Source organism: Onthophagus taurus, chromosome 1 (genome assembly GCF_036711975.1).
Source record: "Onthophagus taurus isolate NC chromosome 1, IU_Otau_3.0, whole genome shotgun sequence".
Lineage (NCBI taxonomy): Eukaryota > Metazoa > Arthropoda > Insecta > Coleoptera > Scarabaeidae > Onthophagus > Onthophagus taurus.
The window spans coordinates 32,285,696-32,310,750 of NC_091966.1; the positions used below are offsets into that span (position 1 = coordinate 32,285,696).

Consider the following 25,055-nt stretch of genomic DNA (forward strand, 5'->3'; position numbering starts at 1 on the left):
TTCACAGAGAGTCTTTGTTCGTCACACCAAGTCTCTATCAGTTTGAGAGCTACTTGCATCCTGTCAAACAGCACGTTTATACACTTGCCTTTGACGAGAATGGTTAAATCATCTGCGTAACCAACTGTGATAAAGTTGGCTTCGGCGAGGCGGTTCAAGAGGCTATCCAGGGTGAGGTTCCACAAAAGTGGGGATAGTACACCCCCTTGTGGACAGCCTCGAGTAACTCCTCCTTGAAGACTGACATCGCCAGCCCTAAGCTTAACTATCCTATGTTTAAGAGTGTTCTCAATCCAACCACAAAGAGTCGGTGGAACATTATGCTCTAACAAGGCATCGTTAATACCAGAGAAAGTTGTTTTATCAAAAGCTCCCTCTATATCTACGAAAACCCCCAGGGCGGACTCCTTTAGGTCCAGCGCCCCACCAACAAAGCTGGTCACTGAGTGAAGAGCCGTTAGTGTGGACTTGCCCTGAGTGTAAGCGTGTTGATTAGGATTTACTGGTTTAGTTGGAAGACAGAAATCTCTAATATAGCGATCACACAGTCTCTCCAGAGTTTTCAAAAGAAAGGAGGAGAGACTGATTGGTCTAAACGATTTCGGTGTGAAATAATCAAGCTTACCCGGTTTTGGTATGAAGTTCACTGTGACCTCACGCCATCGACTGGGTATATAGCGCAGCGCCAGGCATGCTTGGAAGATTTCCACCAGGTGAGGTACTAAATCCTCCAGACCCCATTGTAAAAGGGCTGGTATAATACCATCTGGTCCTGGTGTCTTGAACGGCGAGAAACTGTTGATGGCCCACCGTATTTTATCCTCCCTGCAGATCTCTTCGGCTGAAATACATAACCATATTGGTCTTTCAAAAATTGTTTAGATTATCCGTACTACCTTTTTATGGATAGGAGTTACTCTTGCAATCTTTAACTCGTTGGGGAAAATAAATTGTTCAAAACATTTGTTGATTACTGTATTTAATGGTTGAACAATGATATATGTACAATAGATTTTAGTGTATATGTTGTCATTCCATAGCAATCTTCCGATTTACTATTAGTTAGTTGCATTATAGTGTTGAATATCTCTGTCTCATTTGTAGGAAACAGTACAAAGGAACTAACATTACATTTAACACAATTCATATAATCGCTCGGGCTGCAAAGGCTAGTTCCGATCCTTGAAGCAATTTATGTTGGTTTTTTCGTAAAGAAGTTGTTGAGGTCTTCAGGGTCTATGTTAGTTTTGATGCTGTGTTTAGATTTTATTCAGAAGTTGTTGTTAATTACTTACTAAACAGCTTTTAACCTATTCCTCGCTCTCAGAATGTAGTTACCATTCTAGATTTGCTTTGCCCTTTTCAATGTCTATATTTTCTCTTGTGGTTTTGATATACATATTTCACATGATTCTGTTATTTTTGTTGTTTTAGCAAGTATATCTAGTACATCTAGTTCTTTTCTCATAGTTCTTAAATTTTCATTGCTTAAGACGGCTAAACCCGAATGTGTCTAGTTCTAGGTAGAGTGATAGTTCTACTTTTAGTTCAATAAAAATATACAACAATCTAACACTGAATAACAATTAAAACTAGAAAGTCCTTGATTTATATTATCTAGACACCTCGAGGAATACCCCGTGTTTATCTATGAACATGGATAGAGCAACTTGGGGAAAAACCCGAATTAGATTCTATCTATGAGCGCTAACATTTATATTTATATATACTAATGTATTAAATAGATAATATTAATAGTATGACTGAATTTAAATATGCGTAATATCCGTTATATAGAAGTTTTCCTGTATTAAAAAGAGGATAAAAAATACATAGATACCTAATAGGTTAAAAATTTAAAGCGCCATCGAAAAGTTGGTTTCGAATGAGGTAATTTAAGTCGTGAAACTTGACGAAGCTCAATCGAAGCGGAAGCGTAAGCTCCGAGCTCAATAGAGGGGGTTAATCCGAATCATTTTGTCACTTGAAAAGGCAATCGGGCTCGCTGACGTATGGGAAATCCAATTAAGCGTGCAGATCGAGGCCATTAACGGGACCCAAGTACTTGTCTGAGAGCAGGCCCTCGGAGGTTCGAAGTGCTGCATGTGCGTAGCCCCAAATCTATATTCACGGGATCTAGGCAATAACTCACTTTTATGATATGGCGTGGTGGTGCCGGCCTCGGGCTTGAGACGACAGCTGGCTTTCACCGTTATGTCTTATTTCACCGGGGGCTCTGATTTATTCCACGCCCTTAGCGCCCTCCACCAATTTAATTAACCTTTCTTCACGGTTAATGTACATAGTTCATCTTTCATTTATTACACCAACTTAGATTTTGGGTGAATTAAGATTTTTGTTTGAAAATAATGTAAAATAATTTTGTTGTAAAAGAACTGAAAGAACCAATCTAGGAACTCTATCATTTCCGCTACCTATCGCTCGGTCGAGTACTAACAGTTTTTGGTAATGGTCAATTTCACGGTAGATTAGAGCGAGGTTCTCCTTTTTGGCATGCTCGTCATCAATTCGGAGAACGTCAGAAGTGCAGCAATGGACGACGAACGAAAGCCAACTCCTTCGTCGGTTCGCCCGACGAAATATAATAAACGGCCATAAATTTCTATTTTCTTCTTTCGTGGCGCCTCACGTCACGCTTCAGCACATGGACCGGGCCAATATAATGGCGCGGATGGGGTCTTGGCCCCAATGTGATTTATCAATACACATTCCGTGCTCGGTCGGTACTGCACCGAAACCTTCGATTCGGACAAAAAGAAGAACTCCGTTTTCGTATCGATTCCGAGTACCTACTTCCTTCTAAACGTTCAAACGCGATCGTCTATAAATCACTATTTTTAAAGTAATAATCAAAAAATTCTAGACGTTATCTCGATTCGAATCTTCTGGCACCTCCGCCATTATTTAAATCTTCCCCTAGACCCTATCTCGTATCCTAAACCCACAGAACAACAATTTGTTTTGTCTTCCTTTTTACTAATTCAACTCAATTTCAGGTGGAGTTGTATCCTACGATGCTCCAGAGGGTTCAGAGCCGACATTGGGTCTCTGGGATGGTTCATACGATGGAGAGAAATCCCAGGGCGAGTTACAGAATGGTTTGGGACGTCTAGTGGACGGAGAAACCGGAGCGGATAACTTCCGTTTAGATATCGGATACGGAAAGGGTAACGGACCCGATAACTTATACATTAATGCACATAACGTGTAACCTACGTCCGCGGTTATACAATGGCCAATTCGTGTCCGCAGGTAACGGATGGCTCGGTTGGAAGAATGACTCGTTCGCGGACGGCTACGTCGAGCTACTGTTTCGATTCGACGAGGTCCGAAACTTCACGGCGGTCCACTTGTTCACGAACAACTTGTACAGCAGGAACGTGCAGGTTTGTAATGTATGGATTCGGTTAGGGCTTAGTGGAGAATCGTGTTTACTAAACCGACTAACATATTTTATAAATTGTATTCAAACTTGTTTTAAAATAGTTTTTTTATCGAAATTGTACAATTCCGCCATAACCAATTTCCGGTTGCACCTTATTACACGATTGCCTTCGATATAGAGCGCATGCAAACTATTTCACGTGTAGTAAGCGAAATGTAAACCGATGGAACAACTTGGAAAGTACTGTTTATCCAGGGGAGCTCGACGGGCTCTGTTCGCAAACAATCATCCGTTGAGACCACTAGCGCAAAAAGACGTTGCAAGCTCTCTCTGTTTGCGAAACAACCCGAACAACGGTTGGTTATTGAAACGCCACCACCGGAAGCTCGTGTTCTTACACGAGAAGCTTAGAAAACGAACATCTGACGTCGTAGCTCGTCCCAGTTTCGATCCTTTAATTCCAATCCACATCCCGGATATCGTCATCGGCAAAATTGCCCGTATCGGAGGCAAAAAACGACTCAAACAACGTTATATTATCACGCTCCTACTCGTAAAGCTGTACAAGAAACTGAAATGAGGACACCCAAAGCATGTCATATTTACGTTCCTACCGTGATAATGTAACGCGGAGCCGGTGCAAGTCGTAAATTTCAAAAGCGGTATGCCATTTAGTCGGTTTATAATTTAGAACCAGGTATATAGGACACCTGTTTTGTATAAACATAATTAAAATAATACTATATATTAACCCATACAAAATTTTATGATGATGTAATTTCAAATAAGTGAATACTTTGGTAAGTAAATTTTGAAATTGAATTGTAACAAAGAAATTGAATTTGAAATAGTATTCAATCTTCGCGTGCAAACGTTACGACCGTTTAACGCCAATACATTTTCCGCCTGGTGGTGCGCTTCTTTCGCGAACAGTGAGAATAAAAATTTGTTGCCGTTTCAACACATGTAGTACGATTCCATGACAAACACACTTTTCGCTTCGATAAGGACGCGAGCCGGTATAAATCGGCGATAAAGCATGCGATCCGCGCACTACGGAGACGTCGCGGTCGCCGTCGTTTGAAAAAGGGAACCAAAATAATAAAAATAAAGGCCCGAAACTTTTTATGTTTTTATAGGTTTTTTCCAAGGCGAAAGTTATGTTCAGCGTTGGTGGTAAATTTTACAACGGCCACACGTTGTCATATACGTACACACCGGACCGTGTTCTCGATCATGCAAGAAACGTCTCGATTAACCTTCACCATCGGATCGGACGCCATGTAAAACTTCGACTATATTTTGCCGATCGATGGATTATGCTTAGCGAAGTCGTTTTTGAATCAGGTAACAAAAATTACATAAATCTTCCAAAAGCGTTGACAAGTTAAAAAAGTGTATACTCCACGGTGTTCCTGAAAATGTTCACACAATTTACGTTGTCCCTTCCCCTTTTTCAATGCTTTGTTCCCATATCTTGGACTCGCACCTTTCCTGTAACCGTGTAAACCTTATCTCAACCGTTCCCGCTTCACATCCGCCAGTCGCGGACTATTTGTTCAACTTAGTATGAAAATGGAGAAAAAATACGTTGGGCCCTATCGTTTTAAAAGCACGGCCGTTTTACTAGGGATTTAGGTCACACTGATTAAATATGCAATATTCATTTAACATAGTCAGACAAGTGTAAAGTACGGAGATATTTGAAATGAATTCAAATTAAAGCTAGAAAATAGTAAGTTGATTAGATTTTGAATGATTAACATATTTATAATATAATAAATGAGAAATTCGACAGGATTTCAATTATTTCTTCTACTGATCTTAAGATATAATTACTATTATTTAATTAAATAAATATTATAAATATGGAAAAGAAGTAAATGTATTACTTGTTATGATTATATTAACGAGGTATAGTAAAATAAGAAATAAAAATAAAAAAAAAGTTTGTATACCGTGTGAAATCCGTTCTGGAAGATTTCCAATCCATCATGTGTAGATGACATTATTTTCTTGATGTCGACGCAAAGTCAGTTACCGAAGATCCTAATGGAACTCTCCCCATATTTTCATGAACATACTATATCTTGCATACGTTTAGATTAGAATGTAGCATATGAAATTTCAGAAATATTTACAACCCATAAGCTTAAACCTATAAATTTCATTACACTTTATATATCCAAGCAGTTTTGCAAGCATCTTGGTTTCAATGCGCAATATGTTACCGTGATGGACTTTATTGTAGTAATAATATTACCAATGAAAGCTACCACGATTATAATCATTCATACTTATGATTAAACGTAACGTGGTCAGTACCACCAATACAGAAAATCAATGACATAAAACATGGTATAAGAGGATATTACCACCGTTGTCATCAAAATTAAAATACATAGTGTGTATGTTAATTAATTTCCAAATGGCTAAAAATGAAAAAGATATATTAGTAAACCATTCAATTGTTTAATTGCTACTAAAGACAAATTAATATAAATAAGAATATTTTACGGTTCACGGTCGAACTCCGGGAGAAAACCCTTAAAACTTAATGGAAGTGCAAGGTTTATATATAAGAGGTTGTCTAGGTTCGTACGCAACCATACTGCGCATTACGTCACATGTGGAAAATAATACCGCCAAGCAATTCAAATTAAACAAAGGCATGGAGCACCACATGGCCATGAGGTTGCGTGCGCAATCCGTGATCGCTTACGTCACGAAACACTCCTGCTCTTGCCCCTCGCCCACAAACTAAAATCAAAGTATTGCAGCATAGGAACTTAGACAACTTTTAATATATAAACCTTGATGGAAGTGAGCAAGCTTGCTATCCCAAAAGCAAGCTACTTTATCCATTTACTTTGGAAATCAGTGGAATTCTCAGAATAGCAATTTAGCAGTTTTTTTTAAGGTTTCCAGGGAATGGAAAAACCACCATCATTACAATGTAAGTTTATATCTAGGTGTTTCAGCACTTATATTTCTTGTTTCTCTAAAAAATTTCATAATAAAGTATACATCTTACAAAAATTAATAACTATTGTTTTATTAGGTTGATAATTTTATTGATGGTAGTGGAAGTTACAAAAGAAAAGGCTAAAAACACAAAAACATCTGGCACCAAGAACAACGAATAAAGGAGAAAGTGTCACATTTTGAGCAACGATCAGAATACGGCGAATCTTGATTTGAAAACGAAAAACTAGGCTTGGCATCGGTGTTCTATGTCTTCATTAAAGAGTAAAATCTACCCCATACAAATAAATGAACAGATTTTTTGCAGGCTGCTTAGCGGTTTAAAAATTGTAATTATTTAGTAGTCTTATAGTGTTGTAATATTTGTGATTTTCTATTAAACACCATCATTTTCTTTAAGAATAAGCTTGTTGTCTGTTCCTTCCAAAGTAAAATTTAAATGATTGTTGTAATCTAGAAGCCATGTGCCTATTAGTAAATAGGTAGCCATTACGAAGCTCCAATTAATCATCAAAAGCAATATCACCTTTACGTTTTCAAAGAAGAATAGATATTTACTGTGCTTATTGTTCGTTTATTATTAACAACAGTAATAGAATATAGAAAATAACAAGCAAATTAAAAAGAACAGTAATGTAAATTATATATATTTGAGTTAGCGTATTAACATGTTTATGTTCAGGCTTGGTGTAGACGGGAAAGGTATTGTTTTGATATTGGTAGATTTGCATGGTTTAGGTTGGATCTGGGTAGAATGTGACATGGTTGGATTTGATTTAGTTTTGGATCTGTTTAATTTAGGACTGGCTTAGAAGTAGGTGAGTTGAGCTTAGGTTCATCTGATTTATCTTATGATTTACCTTATGGATGTGATGATTTGGTTGTGGACTGTTTGGGTTGGGACCAAGGACAGTAGAATCTAACAGGACTGCTACATCCATTGTTGTGACAACCTGCCCGCAAACTACGTCACACCATTTTCCACGCCCAGCTGTTGTTATGGTCTATGCGTTTGCTGTGTATTTTTAGAGGTTATATCCTAGACGTATTCATATTATTTTTGAAGTTTTATGTTTTTAGACGTATTAATGTCTATCATATAACCTCTAAAAACGCAGACAGTTACCAGGCGTGGCAAATAGTGTGACGTAGACTGCGGGCAACCAATCCCTAGTGGACTACAAAAATACAATGGATGTAGCAGTCCTGTTAGATTCTACAGTCCTTGGGTTGGGACTAGTTTGTGTGTGAATAGGTTGGGTTTGGTTTGATTATAGATCATACGGGTTCAGCTTGGTGTGCGTGATTTAAGTATGGTTGAGCTGGATATGGCTTGGGTAGGGCATTGGGTTTGGTTGGGCTTGGGTGGAATTAGAATTTACGGGTATTATGTTGTTTGAAAATCTGCGAACAGCTATAATTTAAATCTTCAATCCTAATTATATTACACAAAGACATACATATAAGCTGAATAGAAAGAAGATGAAGGAAAGAAATAGATATTAATAGTTGCTAGAATAAATTCAGATAATTATTAAGAAGTTACTAGAAACTAGATAGGAAATAGGAAACAAAAATAACATAGAACTACACCATAGTATAGCATAAGCAATACAAAATTAAGGTGCACAAATCTATAAGAGGGCAGAAAAGTTATAAAAAGGTTTAAAGGATATTAAAATAGTACAGAAAACACTAATCTGGCGACAGCACAAAAATAAATCAAGAACCTTGTTGTAGAGGTCAGCAGATTTTGTAAGGATGAAAGATGATGTTAAAAATTAAACAATATGATATAATAAATTACTAAAAACTAGAAAGAAGAGAAAAATATGTTTTATATTTTATAAGTGGGAAGGTAACAGGCATTAAAAATTAATAAGAAGATGAAGAAAATATTCTAAATGATCGCAGACCGCAATCAAAATGAAATAAAATAGAAATGTCAAAAATGTGGCAAATAATTTATAGAACTAAGACAGTAATATGACAAAATGTAGTTACTACAAAGGGTAGAATATAGGGAAAACATACATTGTGGCTAGCCTGGTAAAGTTCGAGGGTTACTACTTTCCAAAGTCCTACGAATAACTCTCCTACTAAGCCAAGTAATATTTCAGAGAAATAAGTTAGACAGATAACAGAGCTGACACTACGGCTTGAAGTAATTAATCTTTAGAATTTCAAACATTTAACATTTTATTTTAATTATTCGTGGCTGATTGTTGTGATAATATGTTGCTACCTTCTCAAGTTCCAAATCACCAAACTCTGGCAATGATACCCAGATCTCAAAGAAACCGGCACCTAAATCTTCGATACCAGAATTCTGAATACTTTTGAGATTCCCGCAGTGAGCCTAAGTCATCAATAACTAAATCATTTTGCGTGATGCACAATCGAAGAAGTTTGCTTTGGGTTGCTTTATTTTAATTCTTTGTTGCACACTCGATTCTTTTTCAGCCATTACCGCACATTCATCAAATCCAAGACTCACTAGTTCAACCATGTCCAAGCGAAAATTAGATACTGTATTTAGGATCACGACCCTTATCGTTTTGACATTAAACATTTCTAATGCTTGAAAATGCTAAAAGTTCTTTTTTGATCATAACATTTTCCTGATATTTCAGACGTTTCGTCAGCCAAAATAGAAAAACCGTCAAATTTATTTACCTTATCAACGATTTGTTTTTTTAACCTGGGTTCATATGTCGATTGGTTCATTTTGAACTGAAGTACACTTCGCGTTAGCTAAACAGAATTTACAAGAATCTTGCAACACATCACCTGCTTGTACTTTAACTGTTTGGGTCTCAAGCAGCGCGATCTCGTTCTACAAATTTAATGTCGAAAAATCATGGTCTTAATGCAAGCGCTATAGCGCCATTTATCTACAGTGGTTGTGGTGCCAGACGGTTAAATGTTGATAAATCCGCAATCTTTTCTAACTAAGATCCCTTCACGAAGAAACCGTGAATTCCACAAAATACGATTGTTCAATTGATAGGAAGGAGTTTCTTTCTATTCTCGTCCACCTTGCAGTGGAAATGCCCATTTGTTGAATGACATTCTTCAGTGTCCATTTCACTAAAAATTTAAAAAATTCTGCAAACACTTATTATAACAACTTTTATTTCAGAGATGATCTACTGAGCTTGTTGAACTAAACTTATTCTTTAACTGTGAAGTGCGTTGTACAGAATACAAAAGGGTAATTGATAATTTTTAAATTATTGTTAATTTTAATTTAACTGTTAATTTCGCTACATTCCTTCTGAAGAAAAAAAAACATAAAATCAGGGTCAAATATTTATTTTTAAGATATTTTTTCGGCGACCTCAAAAGGAAACTTTAGAGGCAAAGAATATTACATTAACTAAATTAAAAATACAGACTTAACTTGAAATTCTATCAAAGTGTATTACTATATCATACTTTTCATATTATAACTAATCCACCGATTATAACTACAAATTATAGTAACCACTAAGGCTGTAATTCTTTAGCAGATTTAAATTATGTAAAGTAATATCGATCCGATAACCGTCATTGAGACCGGTTTAATATTCCAATAGAAAAAAAATATTAATAACCTAGGTAAGCTAATACATGAATACATGAATATAAAATCCTGGAACGAAGCCGAGCAATAATTAATATTTTATTCGCGTGCCTATAATAGGCCTTGGAATAAATTAGTTGTAGGGAGACGCGTAAGAACGTACGAGCATTTTAACACCGCGATTAATCAAAAGCAATCGGCTTTCGATAAATTCCCTCGATTCGAGCTCCACGTTTCTCATTTGCGCCCGCGATAGCGTAATAATGTTATCAATCAAGGGAATCGCGGCCCTTTGGGCTTTATTTGCCATTTTATCGCCGCTTCCTCCCCGAATGTCAACCGTATCAATTTGCACAAAACCCTCGGCGCGTGTTACGGAAACAATCAATCAAGACGAGAACGTTTCGGAATTCGCTCTCTCAAAACCCATCCAAATTAGAAATAATGATACAGCAGTCTTCACCGGCGCGGTTTGATAATAGAAGAGAAAATCCATTATATCAAACTTAACGACGCGACGTTAAGTCTTATCGTAAAGAAAAAGTTTAAATTAGATCTTTACTGAAAGTGTATTATTTAAAGAACAAAAGATTTCCCTTTTCTGAATCCTTTGCCAATTTCCAGTTTGAATCATATATTTAACGGGAAAACGCTTAGTTCGCCCCAGTGAACGGTATGTAATCAGGAATACCGTGGACTATCGTGTTGAGCCATCGGCCTAAAGTGGCCATCGTCCTTAGTTTGCATACCGGGTGTGTACTCGCTGATTAGCACGTGTTGTAGTGCCTGTGGCTTTCAACGTCAGCGAAGAAGAGACATTGGAGTCCGAAGAGACCGAGCTGGTGATGAGCTCCGATGGCGACAGCTTTATAGAGTCCTTCGAAACAAGTGTGTATACAACCACTTTAATTTACCGAGAAAATTAACTAATTTAACTCTATTTTTATGTTGTTTATTTAGTTTCAGCAAGAAAAGATAGTGAAAGTTACGTAGAAGTAATTATCGGAGTTTTAACAGCGATAATGCTTCTTCTTCTCATAGTCTTTGTTATCATCCTCTTAATCAGTCGCCGCCACAAACTTCAAGGTTCGCCGACTCTCCTTCGGAACCCTTTCGGAGTAACGATAAACATGAAGGTAAATCCAAAAGTACGTACTCGTCGGAGCGTTTATTGTTGTTGTGTTTGTCGATTCAATTACTTAAGAAGTTTCTTAAGAGCTTTAATGATTGTGTTCGTCACCGAATGGATCCATTAAATGACGCCTAAAGCAAAAGCCTTTGGGGCAATTTTAGTAAATCTAATCTTCGTTGGGAACATCGTTAGGGCAATCGATAATCGCCGTGTACGTTCTTAAATATTTCACCGGGTCATTCGTTGTGTAACGGGGGCACGTGCTCCAATGAGAACGGGTTCGAGCACGTACTCCGATGCTTTGGGGCAGGCGAACTCTTCGGAAACTGATTGCAACGAGTTCGTTTTGTTTCAAAAAAATCACCAACAAATCATTAGAGTGTAACAATCTTACCGATTGTTTCAAAATAAATAGTTTTATCTTTAGTGTCATGAATAAAAAAATCTTAATGGCGTTATAATGAACAAGATATTCTCTAGAGAATGTGAAAAAACAGTTGCTCTTATTGCAAAAGTTTCGACGGAACAATAAAAGAAACTCGTCGAAACAAGGTAAAGTAGGGGGTCTTTAGCGTTTATCACCATCGTAGAAACGCTCTTTTTATTGTCGACGGTGTAAATCAAACGTTGAACGTTCCGGAGCACGGTTACGATCACAAAACGGGGTCGAGTTTGTAACATTCGAAGTGGCCATTTGCAATTCTGAGCCGTCGAAGCGATGTAAACACAAGATGTCCAAGAGATGTCTCTTTTACTGGGAATATTTACATAAAATCAACATAAAGTGAAGAGGAAAACAAGTCTAATTCAAATAGTTCAATAGAAGTTCAAGTTAACTGATTTAAATGTTGATGGAAAAGAGACTATTTTTTTATCGTGGTTGTAATAACAAAAAAAACGAGGGTTGTTAAAATATTTCGCGCGTTCAGAAGAACCAAGAAAAAACTGTGCAGTATAAAGGCGGTATTTTTTAATTAAAAGGGGACATGTAATATTTATGTGAGGTACATAGAACGTGGTTAATTGAAATGTTCAAAGCACTTTTTGTGAGCATCATGTATAAACACAATCTGTTTTAAATTTTTTAACGACCTCCGCTGGATTTAAAAAAATCTTGATTTTATTTTGCTTTTTACAAATAAATAAAGGATCATTAGTCACTAGTTAACATTGATAATGTATCATAATGATCAACGGACACAAACTGATGTTGCATTAGTCCCATTCTATTAACCCCATCAATCTAAATCGTCTTTTCCCTTCGTAGGACCTACTAATGAACCTGTCTTCGGGTAACAATCCGGCGCCAACCAGTAGCCATCCGACGCCGGTAAGCGCCGAAGCACCAAGTGATCCATCTTCGGTATCCTTCGAACAGTATCGATCACCTCTAGTGAACTCATATTTCACGCCTAATTACGCGACTTTGAGGGTGACGACCAATGCAACGCCTACGACACCTCCTGAAGAACCGGAACACGACGATCAACCGCCAGAAGTTCCTCCACTACCTACATCACCATCTTTACTTCATAGCCCAATAAACGTTTCGTCTCCATTGCATTATAGAAGTTTGCAGAGTACACCATCGATTAGTCCAAAATCGAAGATTGTTAATCTTGGAAATTATTTTCCTAGAGTTTCAACGGATCCACCAAATCGGAAACGTTATCACACTGCACCTAGAGAAAAGCAAAGGGTAAGAATAATTTTTTTTTCTAATTTGAATTAGATTCAAAATGTAATCACATTTTAAGAGATTTTAAAGTCTATTAAAAAAGGATCACTTTACAACTGATCCAGTTTAATTACATTACCGTTACAGATTTCGTTCGCGTTTCAACGAAAGCTCGATCCAATTTTTAAAGAGCATTAAGTACGCTGTTAGTTTTCTAGAGAACATCAAAGCGGGTCGTCGTAGCTACCCTTTGCCCTTTTTTCCGCCGATCGGACTAGCGAAGCCAATTCGCAAATATGGACCGTCTCGTTCATAATTCTCTATCTGTCGCGACCAGATAGAACTTCGAGAGGTCTACGAGACTCCAACTTGTTATCTTAATAGTCCGTTTCGATATTATATTTACCCGGAGATTGCAGACGCCTTTTTACTCGTGCAATTAAACTTTATCTTAATTTAATTACGTCTTAACGAGATGACCGTTTCTCTTTACGATCGCAAACCTCGTTGATTGTTTTAATTTCAAATTATAATCTTTATGATCTCATTCTTTCAAAGTGAACGATTCTTTTTGTGGGTACAACTGAAATGGAAACTCGAATAGGTCATGAATTGAGTAACGTACACAATTGGGACCTATTCGAATGGTATTGGCTTTTGAGGAAAGAGTCATTAAAGAGTTTCCCCCGGCTCAATATGACGTCATATCCTATTAACTGGTACAATGTACCGTCGTTAACTATTCAAGCGATCGCTAGTGAACCCACATGTTTAATTAACTAGCATAGAGATCGAACATTAATCATTTAACCTTCCAATCAAGAAATGTTAATGGGTAATGAATAGACTAAAAGAAAAATACGCTTATGAATTAAATTCTATTAATTAATTTATTTAACAAGATTTGCATCAATAATATTGGTGTTGATCTTCTTGAATTTCATGTGGATGAATTTCACCAATGGATATTATGACAATTTGTTCATGCAAAGCTATGGCTAATGTTGGCGAATAATCGCAAACAGCTTCTAATTCAACAGAAGATTGGAATATTTAGTCCTCCAATGGGAATTATTCCCTATTGTTGTAAAGGGACTTAAACTACTTATTCAGCAAAAACGATTCAATCAACAAAATACGAACAACTTAAATAAAAAAATTGTAAGCCCGCACAAACTTCGAACAAACTCTTCTACATCGACCTTAAATCAGACCAAAAATATAATCTACACTAGGACCAAGACGAAAAACATGCGTCAGCTACAAAGTTAAAAAGAAGGAAACATCTTGAAAAAAATCAGTTTCACTTAGGTGCTGATACTCGCAACTATTAAAGCACCTTATTCTAAATCTTATGGCCTATATTCAGAAATCCGCCTTCAGTTCTTGTCTTCCTAGAGAAGGTTAGATATAGATCTTTTTTTCTCCTGTGATCTTTTTCCACCTGTGCTGTAGAAATGAACATCTCTAAGCTAATTATGGTTAGCTTATATACAGGGTGATTCATAAGTAATGGGCCAAATTGTAAATGTACGTTCAGGAGGCCAAAATAATAATATTTTCATTAACAATAATGGGTCTTAGTCTGCTCCTTACTGAGATACAGGATGTTAAAGCGAAAAAAATAAAATAGATTTTTGTTAATAGATCAGCTACTTTTCTACATAATGACTCATAGTTGACTTATAGTTTTTGTAAGGGTAAACAATAATGTGTGAGAGGATTTGAGTTAACTCGTAGATGTCGCCACATGCGCCATATGAATTATGAAACGTCAATGAGCTTTTACGTTTAATGAATAGTTTAAAACATTTTATTGTTAAGTAAACTGATTCATTCTTGTCCTAACATAAATCAAAATGCCGAGACATAATCACTTTTCAAACGAAGAAATGAGAGACATGTTATGCGTTTACGCACAAGAACGTTTTTCTGGGCAAGCAGCATCCAGAAAATATCGTGAAATGTACCCTTACAGAAGGCAGCCAAACCGGAAGATATTTCAAAATATTTATAATCGATTGGGTGAAACAGGTTCATTTCGTCCAAAATATCATACAGGACGTCCTAAGATTATCACTCCGCAGCAAGAAGATGAAATTTTGGTAAGAATTGCGCAAAATTCTGAAATAAGCACTCGTCGATTGTCTGCAGCAACTGGAATAAGCCAACCATCCGTGACTAGAATTTTACACAAGGAAAATTTATATCCCTATCATTTTATACCTGTGCAAAATTTACTTCCAACAGATTATCGAATCAGAGTTCAATTTTGTCAGTGGCTAAAAGGAAAATTGAATAATAATCCAACATTCCTAAATAACATTCTTTTCACGGATGAAGCAACCTTTACCAGACGCGGAGTTTTTAATTGGCGAAATAGTCATGCCTGGGAAACCGAAAACCCTCGTTTAAAAAAAGATAGACATTTCCAGCACGAGTTTAAAATAAATGTGTGGTGCGGTGTAATAGGCAATACATTACTGGGCCCAGTTGAATTACCTCCTAATTTAAATGGAGAGTCATATTTAATTTTTTTAAATAATGACTTAGTCGACCTCTTGGGAGATCTTCCATTACAACTAAGAAGAAATATGTGGTTCATGCAAGACGGTGCTCCTCCACATTTTTCACGTGCTGTGCGCGAACATCTGAATGAAACATTCCCTCACCGTTGGATTGGACGTGGTAGTGAATTTCAGTGGCCACCTCGCAGTCCCGATTTTAATCCACTTGATTTTTATGTGTGGGGTTACATGAAATCAATGGTCTATGCTGAACCTACTATAAATACACGAGACGAGTTATGGAATAGAATTCAAGATGCAGCCAATTCAATACGAAATAATCCTGCTACATTTTTTAAAGTCAGACAATCCTTAACCAAACGGTTAAATGCGTGTATAAATGCTGGTAGTGGTCATGTTGAAAACCTTTTGCAGTAGCTCATAATTAAGCTTAAATTTAATTTAACTTCGCACAACATTAATATGTAGGTTTTGATAACAGTTGTCGTAAGTGGTCTTACAAGGGAAGTGTCACAACTGTGTCTCACCGATTTCGATGCAATTTGGTACAGTCATAGAATGGGCCAAAATAAGGTTCGCACATTTTTTTATACGTGCGGTAAAAGCCCCTGGGGCGAGTTATAGGGGTTGAAAGTTTGGAGAAAAAGTACGTTTTCACTTATATTTTGAAAACGAAAAGTGCTATCAAAATTTGGTAAATTGTAACTGATATTCATTTTAAAAGAGCTTTCTTTTGATGTGTCACACATATAGCAGAGGGTTAAAAAGGGCGAACTACCCCTATTTTTTTGGAATTATTTAAAAACCACCCTATCGATTTTGGCGGCATTAAGTATACTTCTAGTGCGTTCAAAAATATTAGTTAAGGGTTTTTTCCCATTCGCCCTAGATCAACCCCAGCGAAGTTACGGGGGTTAACATGTAAGCACTTTTCGTAAGAATGATGTGATAAAATTGTCAGGTATTTTGAAAATACTTTAAACAAAACCGTAAATTAGTCGCACAATAAAATGTTTAGTGTAAAATAAGGCATAATACACCATATAGGGGTTGTTGGGGTTATCCACCCCCTTAAAAATTAATTCTATCCCGGGCGTTATTTGTCGATTACGGCGAAATTTGGTACTGTGTTTGTTTTATATTTGAAGTAAAAATTTTTGAAAATGGTTATAAGGGTTACAAATTAGGGGTAGTTTTTTGTTTATACCTCGAAGATGAAAACTGCCATCGTAACTGTGGTATTGTTTTTTAAAAATCTATCTATCGATGTTCCACGAGGTAAACTACCCTCATTTTCTTTAAATAATAAATATAAAACTACTAGATAAATAAGATATTTTATTTATTTATGAGTTAAAAAGCAACTGACAAAAAAAATAGTTCAATATACCAAAGAAGTTTATTCTACATTACTAATTGACGTTTTTTATGTATTATATTAATTTTCAATATTAAATTTATTTTTATTCTACGTAGTGTTGGCAAAAATGAAAGTCGTGGAAAAAATGTTTTAAACATAAGGATTTTTTACACCATGCACATGTTATGACCGCTATATCCCCACAGATATCACACGTTGGCTTCTCACTCGAAAAGCAAACTTCCACGGGATTTTCAAAATGGTCTGGTCTCTCCTCTATATAGCCACTTGCAAACCATGCGTATTTAAAAACATTTATAAACCGAGGGGAAGCCAACTGGTTATGCGTCAACGATTGCAATTTTAATATGTTATCCCTCTGATGTAAATTGACATCATACTGGTAAAGAATAATCTGATCAGAGAATCTTCTAATAAAATTTTTCCATATTCTGAAACCAAATACATCTAGGGGCTGTATTTGACCTGTTGTCCCTGCAGGTATAGATAAATGTTTAAAATTAGTACCTGATGGAGTTATTTCACTAATAACTTCAGGACAATGGCCACTCCAAGAATCTAATAATAATAATGATTTAGAACCAGTATTTGGAAAATATACATTTTGGAGCCAATTTTTCATGTGTTCTGAAGTTAACTTTCCAGATTTTGATGCCAAAACGTATATATTGTCTGCTTTAAACATTGTATTTGCTACCCTCGGTCCAAAGCTGCCAGAGGGTTCTTTTAAAACAATAAAAAGTGGAGAAAGAAGTTTCCCATCAGCAGATATTACGGGTTGAATTGTGTAACTGTGCGTTGTAGATGACACCGACTGGACCACACTTTCTACGGTTTTAACTCCTAAATCGCTTAATGTTCTTCCCGAATGGAATTCCAAGTTAAAACCGCTCTGATCCGAATTGTAGGTGTTTTCAGGTCCATATATTTGGATTTGTAGCTTTGCCTCTTTAACGAAATCTTTTGCTAAAGTTTTTACTCGATCAACATTTCCAATTTGTTTTTGGGATAGAAATTTTGTTATTTTTCGGCTTACTAACCGATTTGCTTTCTTAAAACGTTGCACCCAGCTATGAGATGCTTTGAACAGTTGAGGAGATAAATTCTTTTCATTTCTAGCTTGTATAGCCCATCTGCGTATATCAATATCATGTAGTGGCAATTTATTATCTACGGCGGCTCTCGCTTGATTAATTACAAATTCGGTAATTTCTGCTAATTTTTCTTTGTATGTCCCTCTTTCTTCAATATATTTAGACCATCTGTGCAATTGGGTCTTTGACGTTACTTTTCGGTATTTGTTTTTTACGGTTTCTAGTTTCAAATAACCTTTCTTCCCACTTGTCCAGTAATTTACCGCCTCTAATTTGTACTCGTAGTCGATGTCATCCTTCAATGGACAATGAGCATCAGTATCTTCTACAAACCTGTCAGTTGTATCCTGGTCTTCAATAATTTGCTGACCGTCATTGATGCCATTGGATGAATCGAAAATTAATACAGTTTCGTCTTCAATTTGCATATTGTAGTCTTCCATACTTTCCATTAAAATACGCTGTATATTTTCTTTTAAACTAACTTCTGCTTCATTTACAGGAGTCTGGGGAATATTCATAACAGTAAAAACTGTCATTAGCAAATTTAAAACGTTTATTGGGTTTATTGTAACCATTGCTTCTGTCAGTTGCTCTGAAACTAAAATCTACCCACTGGGCACACGTTCTTTTATACTAGAAAAAACTATTTTGAGAAATGACCTTTAGCAAGCGGCACTAAAAAAACAAATATTGTGCCAAAATTTTTTTGGTAGGTGTATTTTTGGCAACATTATGTAGAATAAAAATAAACTTAACAATGTTAATGATGTGATAGAGAATTTCTATTTATTCTTTCATTAATTTTCCTTTATTAATAAAGGAATTTTATAGAAGATAGGAAAAAAGTGTTAAATTAATGAAAGAATAAATTTAACATTGAACATAAAAAACGTCAATTAGTAATGTAGAATAAACTTCTTTGGTATATTGAACTATTTTTTTTTGTCAGTTGCTTTTTAACTCATAAATAAATAAAATATCTTATTTATCTAGTAGTTTTATATTTATTATTTAAAGAAAATGAGGGTAGTTTACCTCGTGGAACATCGATAGATAGATTTTTAAAAAACAATACCACAGTTACGATGGCAGTTTTCATCTTCGAGGTATAAACAAAAAACTACCCCTAATTTGTAACCCTTATAACCATTTTCAAAAATTTTTACTTCAAATATAAAACAAACACAGTACCAAATTTCGCCGTAATCAACAAGTAATGCCCGGGATAGAATTAATTTTTAAGGGGGTGGTTAACCCCAACCACCCCTAAATGGTGTATTATGCCTTATTTTACATTAAACATTTTATTGTGCGACTAATTTACGGTTTTGTTAAAGTATTTTCAAAATACCTGACAATTTTATCACATCATTCTTACGAAAAGTGGTTACATGTTAACCCTCGTAACTTCGCTGGGGATGATCTAGAGCGAATGGGAAAAAACCCTTAACTAATATTTTTGAACGTGCTGGAAGTATACTTAATGCCGCCAAAATCGATAGGGTGGTTTTTAAATAATTCCAAAAAAATAGGGGTAGTTCGCCCTTCTTAACCCTCTGGTATATGTGTGATACATCAAAAGAAAGCTCTTTTAAAATGAATATCAGTTACAATTTACCAAATTTTGATAGCACTTTTCATTTTTAAAATATAAGTGAAAACGTACTTTTTCTCCAAACTTTCAACCCCTATAACTCGCCCCAGGGGCTTTTACCGCACGTATAAAAAAATGTACGAACCTTATTTTGGCCCATTCTATGACTGTACCAAATTGCATCGAAATCGGTGAGACACAGTTGTGACACTTCCCTTGTTAGTTCAAGTCTGTTCTAATGTTGTATTTCGTTTTATTAACTGGCGTACAATAAATTGTTTTATTACGTAATTTTTTATGGTTTCAGTTTAATATTGTTATCAATTATCAATTACGGTTAGGTAAATGTCAACATTCCATGCCATGCTTGTGTCTTAACAGATTAATGCTACGTCGACCACCGTGAAATGTAGTGTAGTGAATTAGTAAAATTCAAATATCTCGAAAATCGTTAATATTTTCAAGATCAAAGAAGTATAGCTTTTTTCTACAGAAATGATGGGGCTATCCAAATTAAACAAGTATGTTATAAAATAATGAGCGATAAAAAATTTGTAGCTGATTTCATCTAATTCATATGGCGCATGTGGCGACATCTACGAGTTAACTCAAATCCTCTCACACATTATTGTTTACCCTTACAAAAACTATAAGTCAACTATGAGTCATTATGTAAAAAAGTAGCTGATCTATTAACAAAAATCTATTTTATTTTTTTCGCTTTAACATCCTGTATCTCAGTAAGGAGCAGACTAAGACCCATTATTGTTAATGAAAATATTATTATTTTGGCCTCCTGAACGTACATTTACAATTTGGCCCATTACTTATGAATCACCCTGTATATGGCAATGTACAACACAATAAATAAACGTACAAAATGTAAATAAATAAATAATCGACAGCTTAATAAACGTAAGTTGACAATCATGTCTATAAACAAACCCCACCAGCCCTTGCAACCCAATCCCAACCGCTTTATATTGTCATCTGAACTTGCGTTCTGTGGCAAAATATGCACCCCATACAAGAATAAAACAATTAAGTAGCTAATGAACAAATGCCTAATAAATGTGATAATATTTATGATAATGTGATAAGTACTATATCATTTAATGAATACATTAAATAATTTTTGATTCCATACGCATAACATGATTTCCGGAGACTATGATACGAGGTGATTATGTACGAGGAATGTTTGTATGTTGGTCTTCAAGGTTTCTAAAGCTGCAGAGCTCTAACAGTTTTGTCGTTATTTACACACAACTCGTTCACTATACATCAGTCATGTGCCTTCTATATTGCCTCCGCTAATAAGCCATATCTTATCATTATTTGATCAACCATTCGATTGTCGAGACTTACCTCAAGGCGACGAAACTCTTGGCCTAGCCACCATTAATGCAGAAGAAAAATGAAATAAACACGGAACAAATCCAAAAAGTGAAGTTGAATTAATTACTGATATATCAACGAGCTTATTAAGTATGGAAGTTCAGAAATTCAAAAAGAATTAACTAAACTCTTCAACAGAATTGTTAAAAAAAAAATAATACCGTCAGAAAGATACATTGGTGTCACCATTCTTATATTCAAAAAGGGACTAAAGAAGGACCCAATAAACGATTGAAGAGTAACATTACTAAACATCGTCTTAAAATTCCTTACTAAAATCCTGGTACAAAAAGTCAGAACAATACAATCACTCCTCAATATAAGAAGGAATAATGAGGCGTCCGATAGACTAGATTGACAATGTATACTGCGGAGTTTATTGAAAAGGCCCTTGAATTTGACTGTGGTAGGGTAAGTCTTCTGGATATAGTAAAAATACTTAAGAATCATAAGACCCACAATAGAATAGTGAGAATTATTAATGAATGGAAAAATGGAGCCAGTATAGATAATCACTATACACTGTGTTAATTAATTATCACACCCGACGTCATCATTGCAAGTATACAACCAATATCACAGTATTCATATTGCAATACGCAAATCGCGTTATTGGTTACATACTTGCAATAATGACGTCGGGTACAATAATTAATTAACACACTGTAGATGAAATTATTGTTGTACTGAATGAGGTTAATGCTGGGTACAGAATGAGGAACAACAGTATTAAAGTATTGTGATATGTAAACACGCTTTTTTTATCGGAAAGCAATGAATATATTGATATCGATTGACAAATCACAATCAATCTAAAGAACCAATTAGATGCAAGCTCGTAGTGAACGATAAAATTATCTAACAGTGAACCTTAACAATCTAGAAGTAGAAATACGTAGTGACAGAAATCTTATAAATGTAGTAAGAAAATAAGTAAACACAGTTAATCAAACATCTGGACATTATATGGGGAAACCAGTATATCCCGACGAAAAGTAAAGTCCGAATATATAAAACCTGTTTAAAATCTATACTTCCTTATGATACAGAGACACGAACAGATACGGCAAAAACAAATAAACAATAAGATCGGCCGAAATGAAGACAGTGAGAACCAAGTTTAGGATGTGGTGAGATGGGTGTGATTCCGGCAAAAGGAATGGAGAGATTATGGAAATAGGATGACTCCACAAATATTGGCAAAATAGACCATGCTAGAACAACCAGATACCAAACGAACCTCTGTAAGACCATCTAAAAGATGGCGTGATAGTTGCACAACAGGGTCGCAGGAGGTCTAAACCCAGAAAAACAGAACATAGTCCTATTAGAAGAGGAAGAACAAGAAAAGTATCGAACCAAAATTTGCCTACTGAAAAAACGTCCCTTCTGAAAATCGAGCTGACCCTCAAACATAAAATATGTTTCTCAAGTAATCTGTGATCTTATTTAGGTAACCCATTTATATTTTTATGAACATTCATAGGATATGTATATTACGGTTATATTACGGTATATTCCAGTTAGAAAATTGGAATTGCGTCTGCTTACCTTTTTCTTAATGAATTTATTGTATCACGAACCTTAACCTGGATAACATGTCTGAGTTTTGTCTCTCGTATTTTCCACACTGTCATCACCTGAGACTCTTCAATACACGTAGGTTCATCCGTCTTTCTAAAATTATTTTTCGACGTACGTCTAGAGGGCACCATTCATCTTCATATTGCCGTATTATTACCGGCAACCTCCAATACCGATTCACTCATGCTTTAGATACAGATTCTCGCGTTCACTTGATTCCATATATTCCGTTATTATTTCTTTAATATTGTTGTTCTCAAAAGTTACATCAAATCTTCAGTCACATTCAGAAGTAATTGATCAGTAGCAGAAAATTTTGATGTCTTTATCAACAAAAACATCAGAAATTTTGAGAATACAACTTAAGCTTGCACTTTTCACTAATAGTATGTTACGAATAGTAAGTTACAATATGTTAATTTTACTTGTTTTGTTGAATAATGAAGAAAGGGAGCATCGAATTTATCAAATCAAATAGTTAATAATTTTTTGCCTGTTCTACACAATCATAAAACATTTTTTCTCTACATTCTCTATTCAATTAAACCCACGGATGTTTTGAGTTTGGCAATCAAATCAATATGGCGTAGCTCGCGATGCAGCCACATTTGTTGCGCGAATTTTTGTACTTTACATGTATCCATTAGCAAATTCCAATAACACCAATAAAATTTTTAATTTCGGGCTGTTAGAAATTGCGAAAATGGCGGTCCCTTGCTGCAATCGGTGTATATTCACAATGTGTAAATTTAAAATTCGAATTCTCCACGCAGAAATTCTTTACTAAATCACCATCTTCAACTTATGTAATTTTGAATTCTTTATAAGAAAATAAATACAAAATTAATAAATATTCCAAGCGCACGGTAATAATTTGATAAGAATAAAAGGAAAAAAAGTTGATTTTGTGAAATCTACGAAAACCTTCTACAGAATCGATTCAATCTACCTGCAGACGGGTTAGAGACATTGTTACTGGAAATTACCTTTGTGGAGGCGGGTTCAACATGTATGCCCACCAAACAATCTCGAGCGAATATCTCACGCGCGAAAGGACTAACGAGGTCCGTTGTTTGTATGCAGATGCCACCACCGGTCGTCTGTTGGAACATCGCTCCCAGCATGGCGCATAGCTACAGTTGCAGAGAGGCTGAACTGATCCCAGTTCCACGTTATTCCCTGAGATTAGTTGAAAAATTAGGAACGTGTCACGCTGGAGATGTAAGTGGTGAAAAAGTGTTTAAAAGAAACTAACTTTAATTACATAAATTTCTGCGGTTAATCCCTGGATTTCGCACGTTTACAGATTAGTTTATACGAAACGGAAGGTTTAGAGGATATAATTCCTGATATTGGACGTTTGGTGATGGTGAGGTCACCAAACCCCGAGAGAGCGAAGAACGATGCCGCAACGGGCTCGATGGAGTCCCTTCGGGAGGTACGGTTCTTGGCCAGTCTATCCGACCCAAACGTTTGCGCCGTCCTCGGGGTTTGCACAGCCGAACAACCCCCGTGGACCATTATCGAATATGGCGATATGGGCGACTTGTCGCAGTATTTGCAGTTTCTAGCTAACAGAAATTCTGCTGGACGATCGTCGACAGAATTACCCCTAAGGTAATTGGTACCAATAACCATCTACGTAACTTATTTCTTTTTTATGTTATCTTTATTATATACAAAGAATAAGTTTATTGATACAAATAAATCTGAATTTTTTTTTAGTATCGAAACTTTGGTATTTATGGCGACCCAAATAGCATCAGCAATGAAATACCTTGAATCGAAGAACGTCGTTCACAAAGACCTGGCCGCTAGGTAATTGATTTAAGGAATTTCCTTTTCCCGCTTTTCGTTCGACCATTCTTTGCTTTTTCGATCCTTCCCGATACACAATTCCTTGACCTTTCAATAAATTGTTCTTATTTTGCTAGAAACTGTCTTGTTGGTCGAGGGTATATCGTCAAAGTTACCGATATAGCTATGGGTAAACCGTTATACAGAAAGGACTATGCAGAAATTGGTGGAAGACCACCAGCCCCAATCCGGTGGCTCCCATGGGAGAGTATTTTATTGGTGAGTACACGCTAACTTTATTACAGGAATTACCTATAATATGCGATAAGTTGAAGAGAATCACCACAACTAGGTTACTCCCAAGATTGTTTAACTACATCATAGTGGTACATACCAAGATATTATTAGAGCTTCCACAGTGAGAAATCAATAAGGTTACTTTAGAAAAAGATTAATACTTCAGTAGCCTGTGGAGTTTAAAGACTAAAAGCAAAATCAGATTTCGGTCTTTTCCGCATGTGACCCTTTGAAGACGAACTTCGCGCGAACAAATTTCATTTAATTATCGTGTTTCCATTTCAAGAAAACGAACGGTAGAATTACGAAGTTGACTAATAAAAAAAAGATTCTTCGACGCCCGACAAGTTGAACGCTATCTGAAAAGCGACCGAAACTTTTGTTTTAGGACCGGTACACTTGCTCCAGCAGCGTTTGGGCCTTCGCAGTCACGGTTTGGGAGATTTTCAGCTTTGCGTGCGAACGACCTTTTCATAATTTAACCAACGAGAAGGTTATACAGAATGCGGAACACATGTACTATGGAGGCGAATTACAGGTCAGTAATTTTTAATGTTGTGTATTTGATCCAAACAGAATACAGAATTTACAAAATGATGTACGCTTTTTTATT

General features: G+C 35.9%; 1 protein-coding gene across 4 annotated transcripts in view; it reads left to right on the plus strand.

The window, feature by feature from the left end:
- Positions 1–25,055, plus strand: part of LOC111415884 (discoidin domain-containing receptor 2-like) — a 177,954-nt gene that overhangs the window by 147,429 nt on the left and 5,470 nt on the right. For 3 of the 4 annotated variants that reach the window (XM_071199831.1, XM_071199829.1, XM_071199827.1), the window contains 11 exons: positions 3,018–3,188; positions 3,274–3,407; positions 4,546–4,753; positions 10,740–10,844; positions 10,917–11,104; positions 12,356–12,787; positions 23,432–23,569; positions 23,655–23,965; positions 24,074–24,166; positions 24,283–24,424; positions 24,831–24,980. In XM_071199831.1, the coding sequence (XP_071055932.1) occupies positions 3,018–3,188; positions 3,274–3,407; positions 4,546–4,753; positions 10,740–10,844; positions 10,917–11,104; positions 12,356–12,787; positions 23,432–23,569; positions 23,655–23,965; positions 24,074–24,166; positions 24,283–24,424; positions 24,831–24,980 (2,072 nt within the window). The remainder of the gene's footprint in view (positions 1–3,017; positions 3,189–3,273; positions 3,408–4,545; positions 4,754–10,739; positions 10,845–10,916; positions 11,105–12,355; positions 12,788–23,431; positions 23,570–23,654; positions 23,966–24,073; positions 24,167–24,282; positions 24,425–24,830; positions 24,981–25,055) is intronic. The other variant, XM_071199835.1, reaches the window with a different exon arrangement.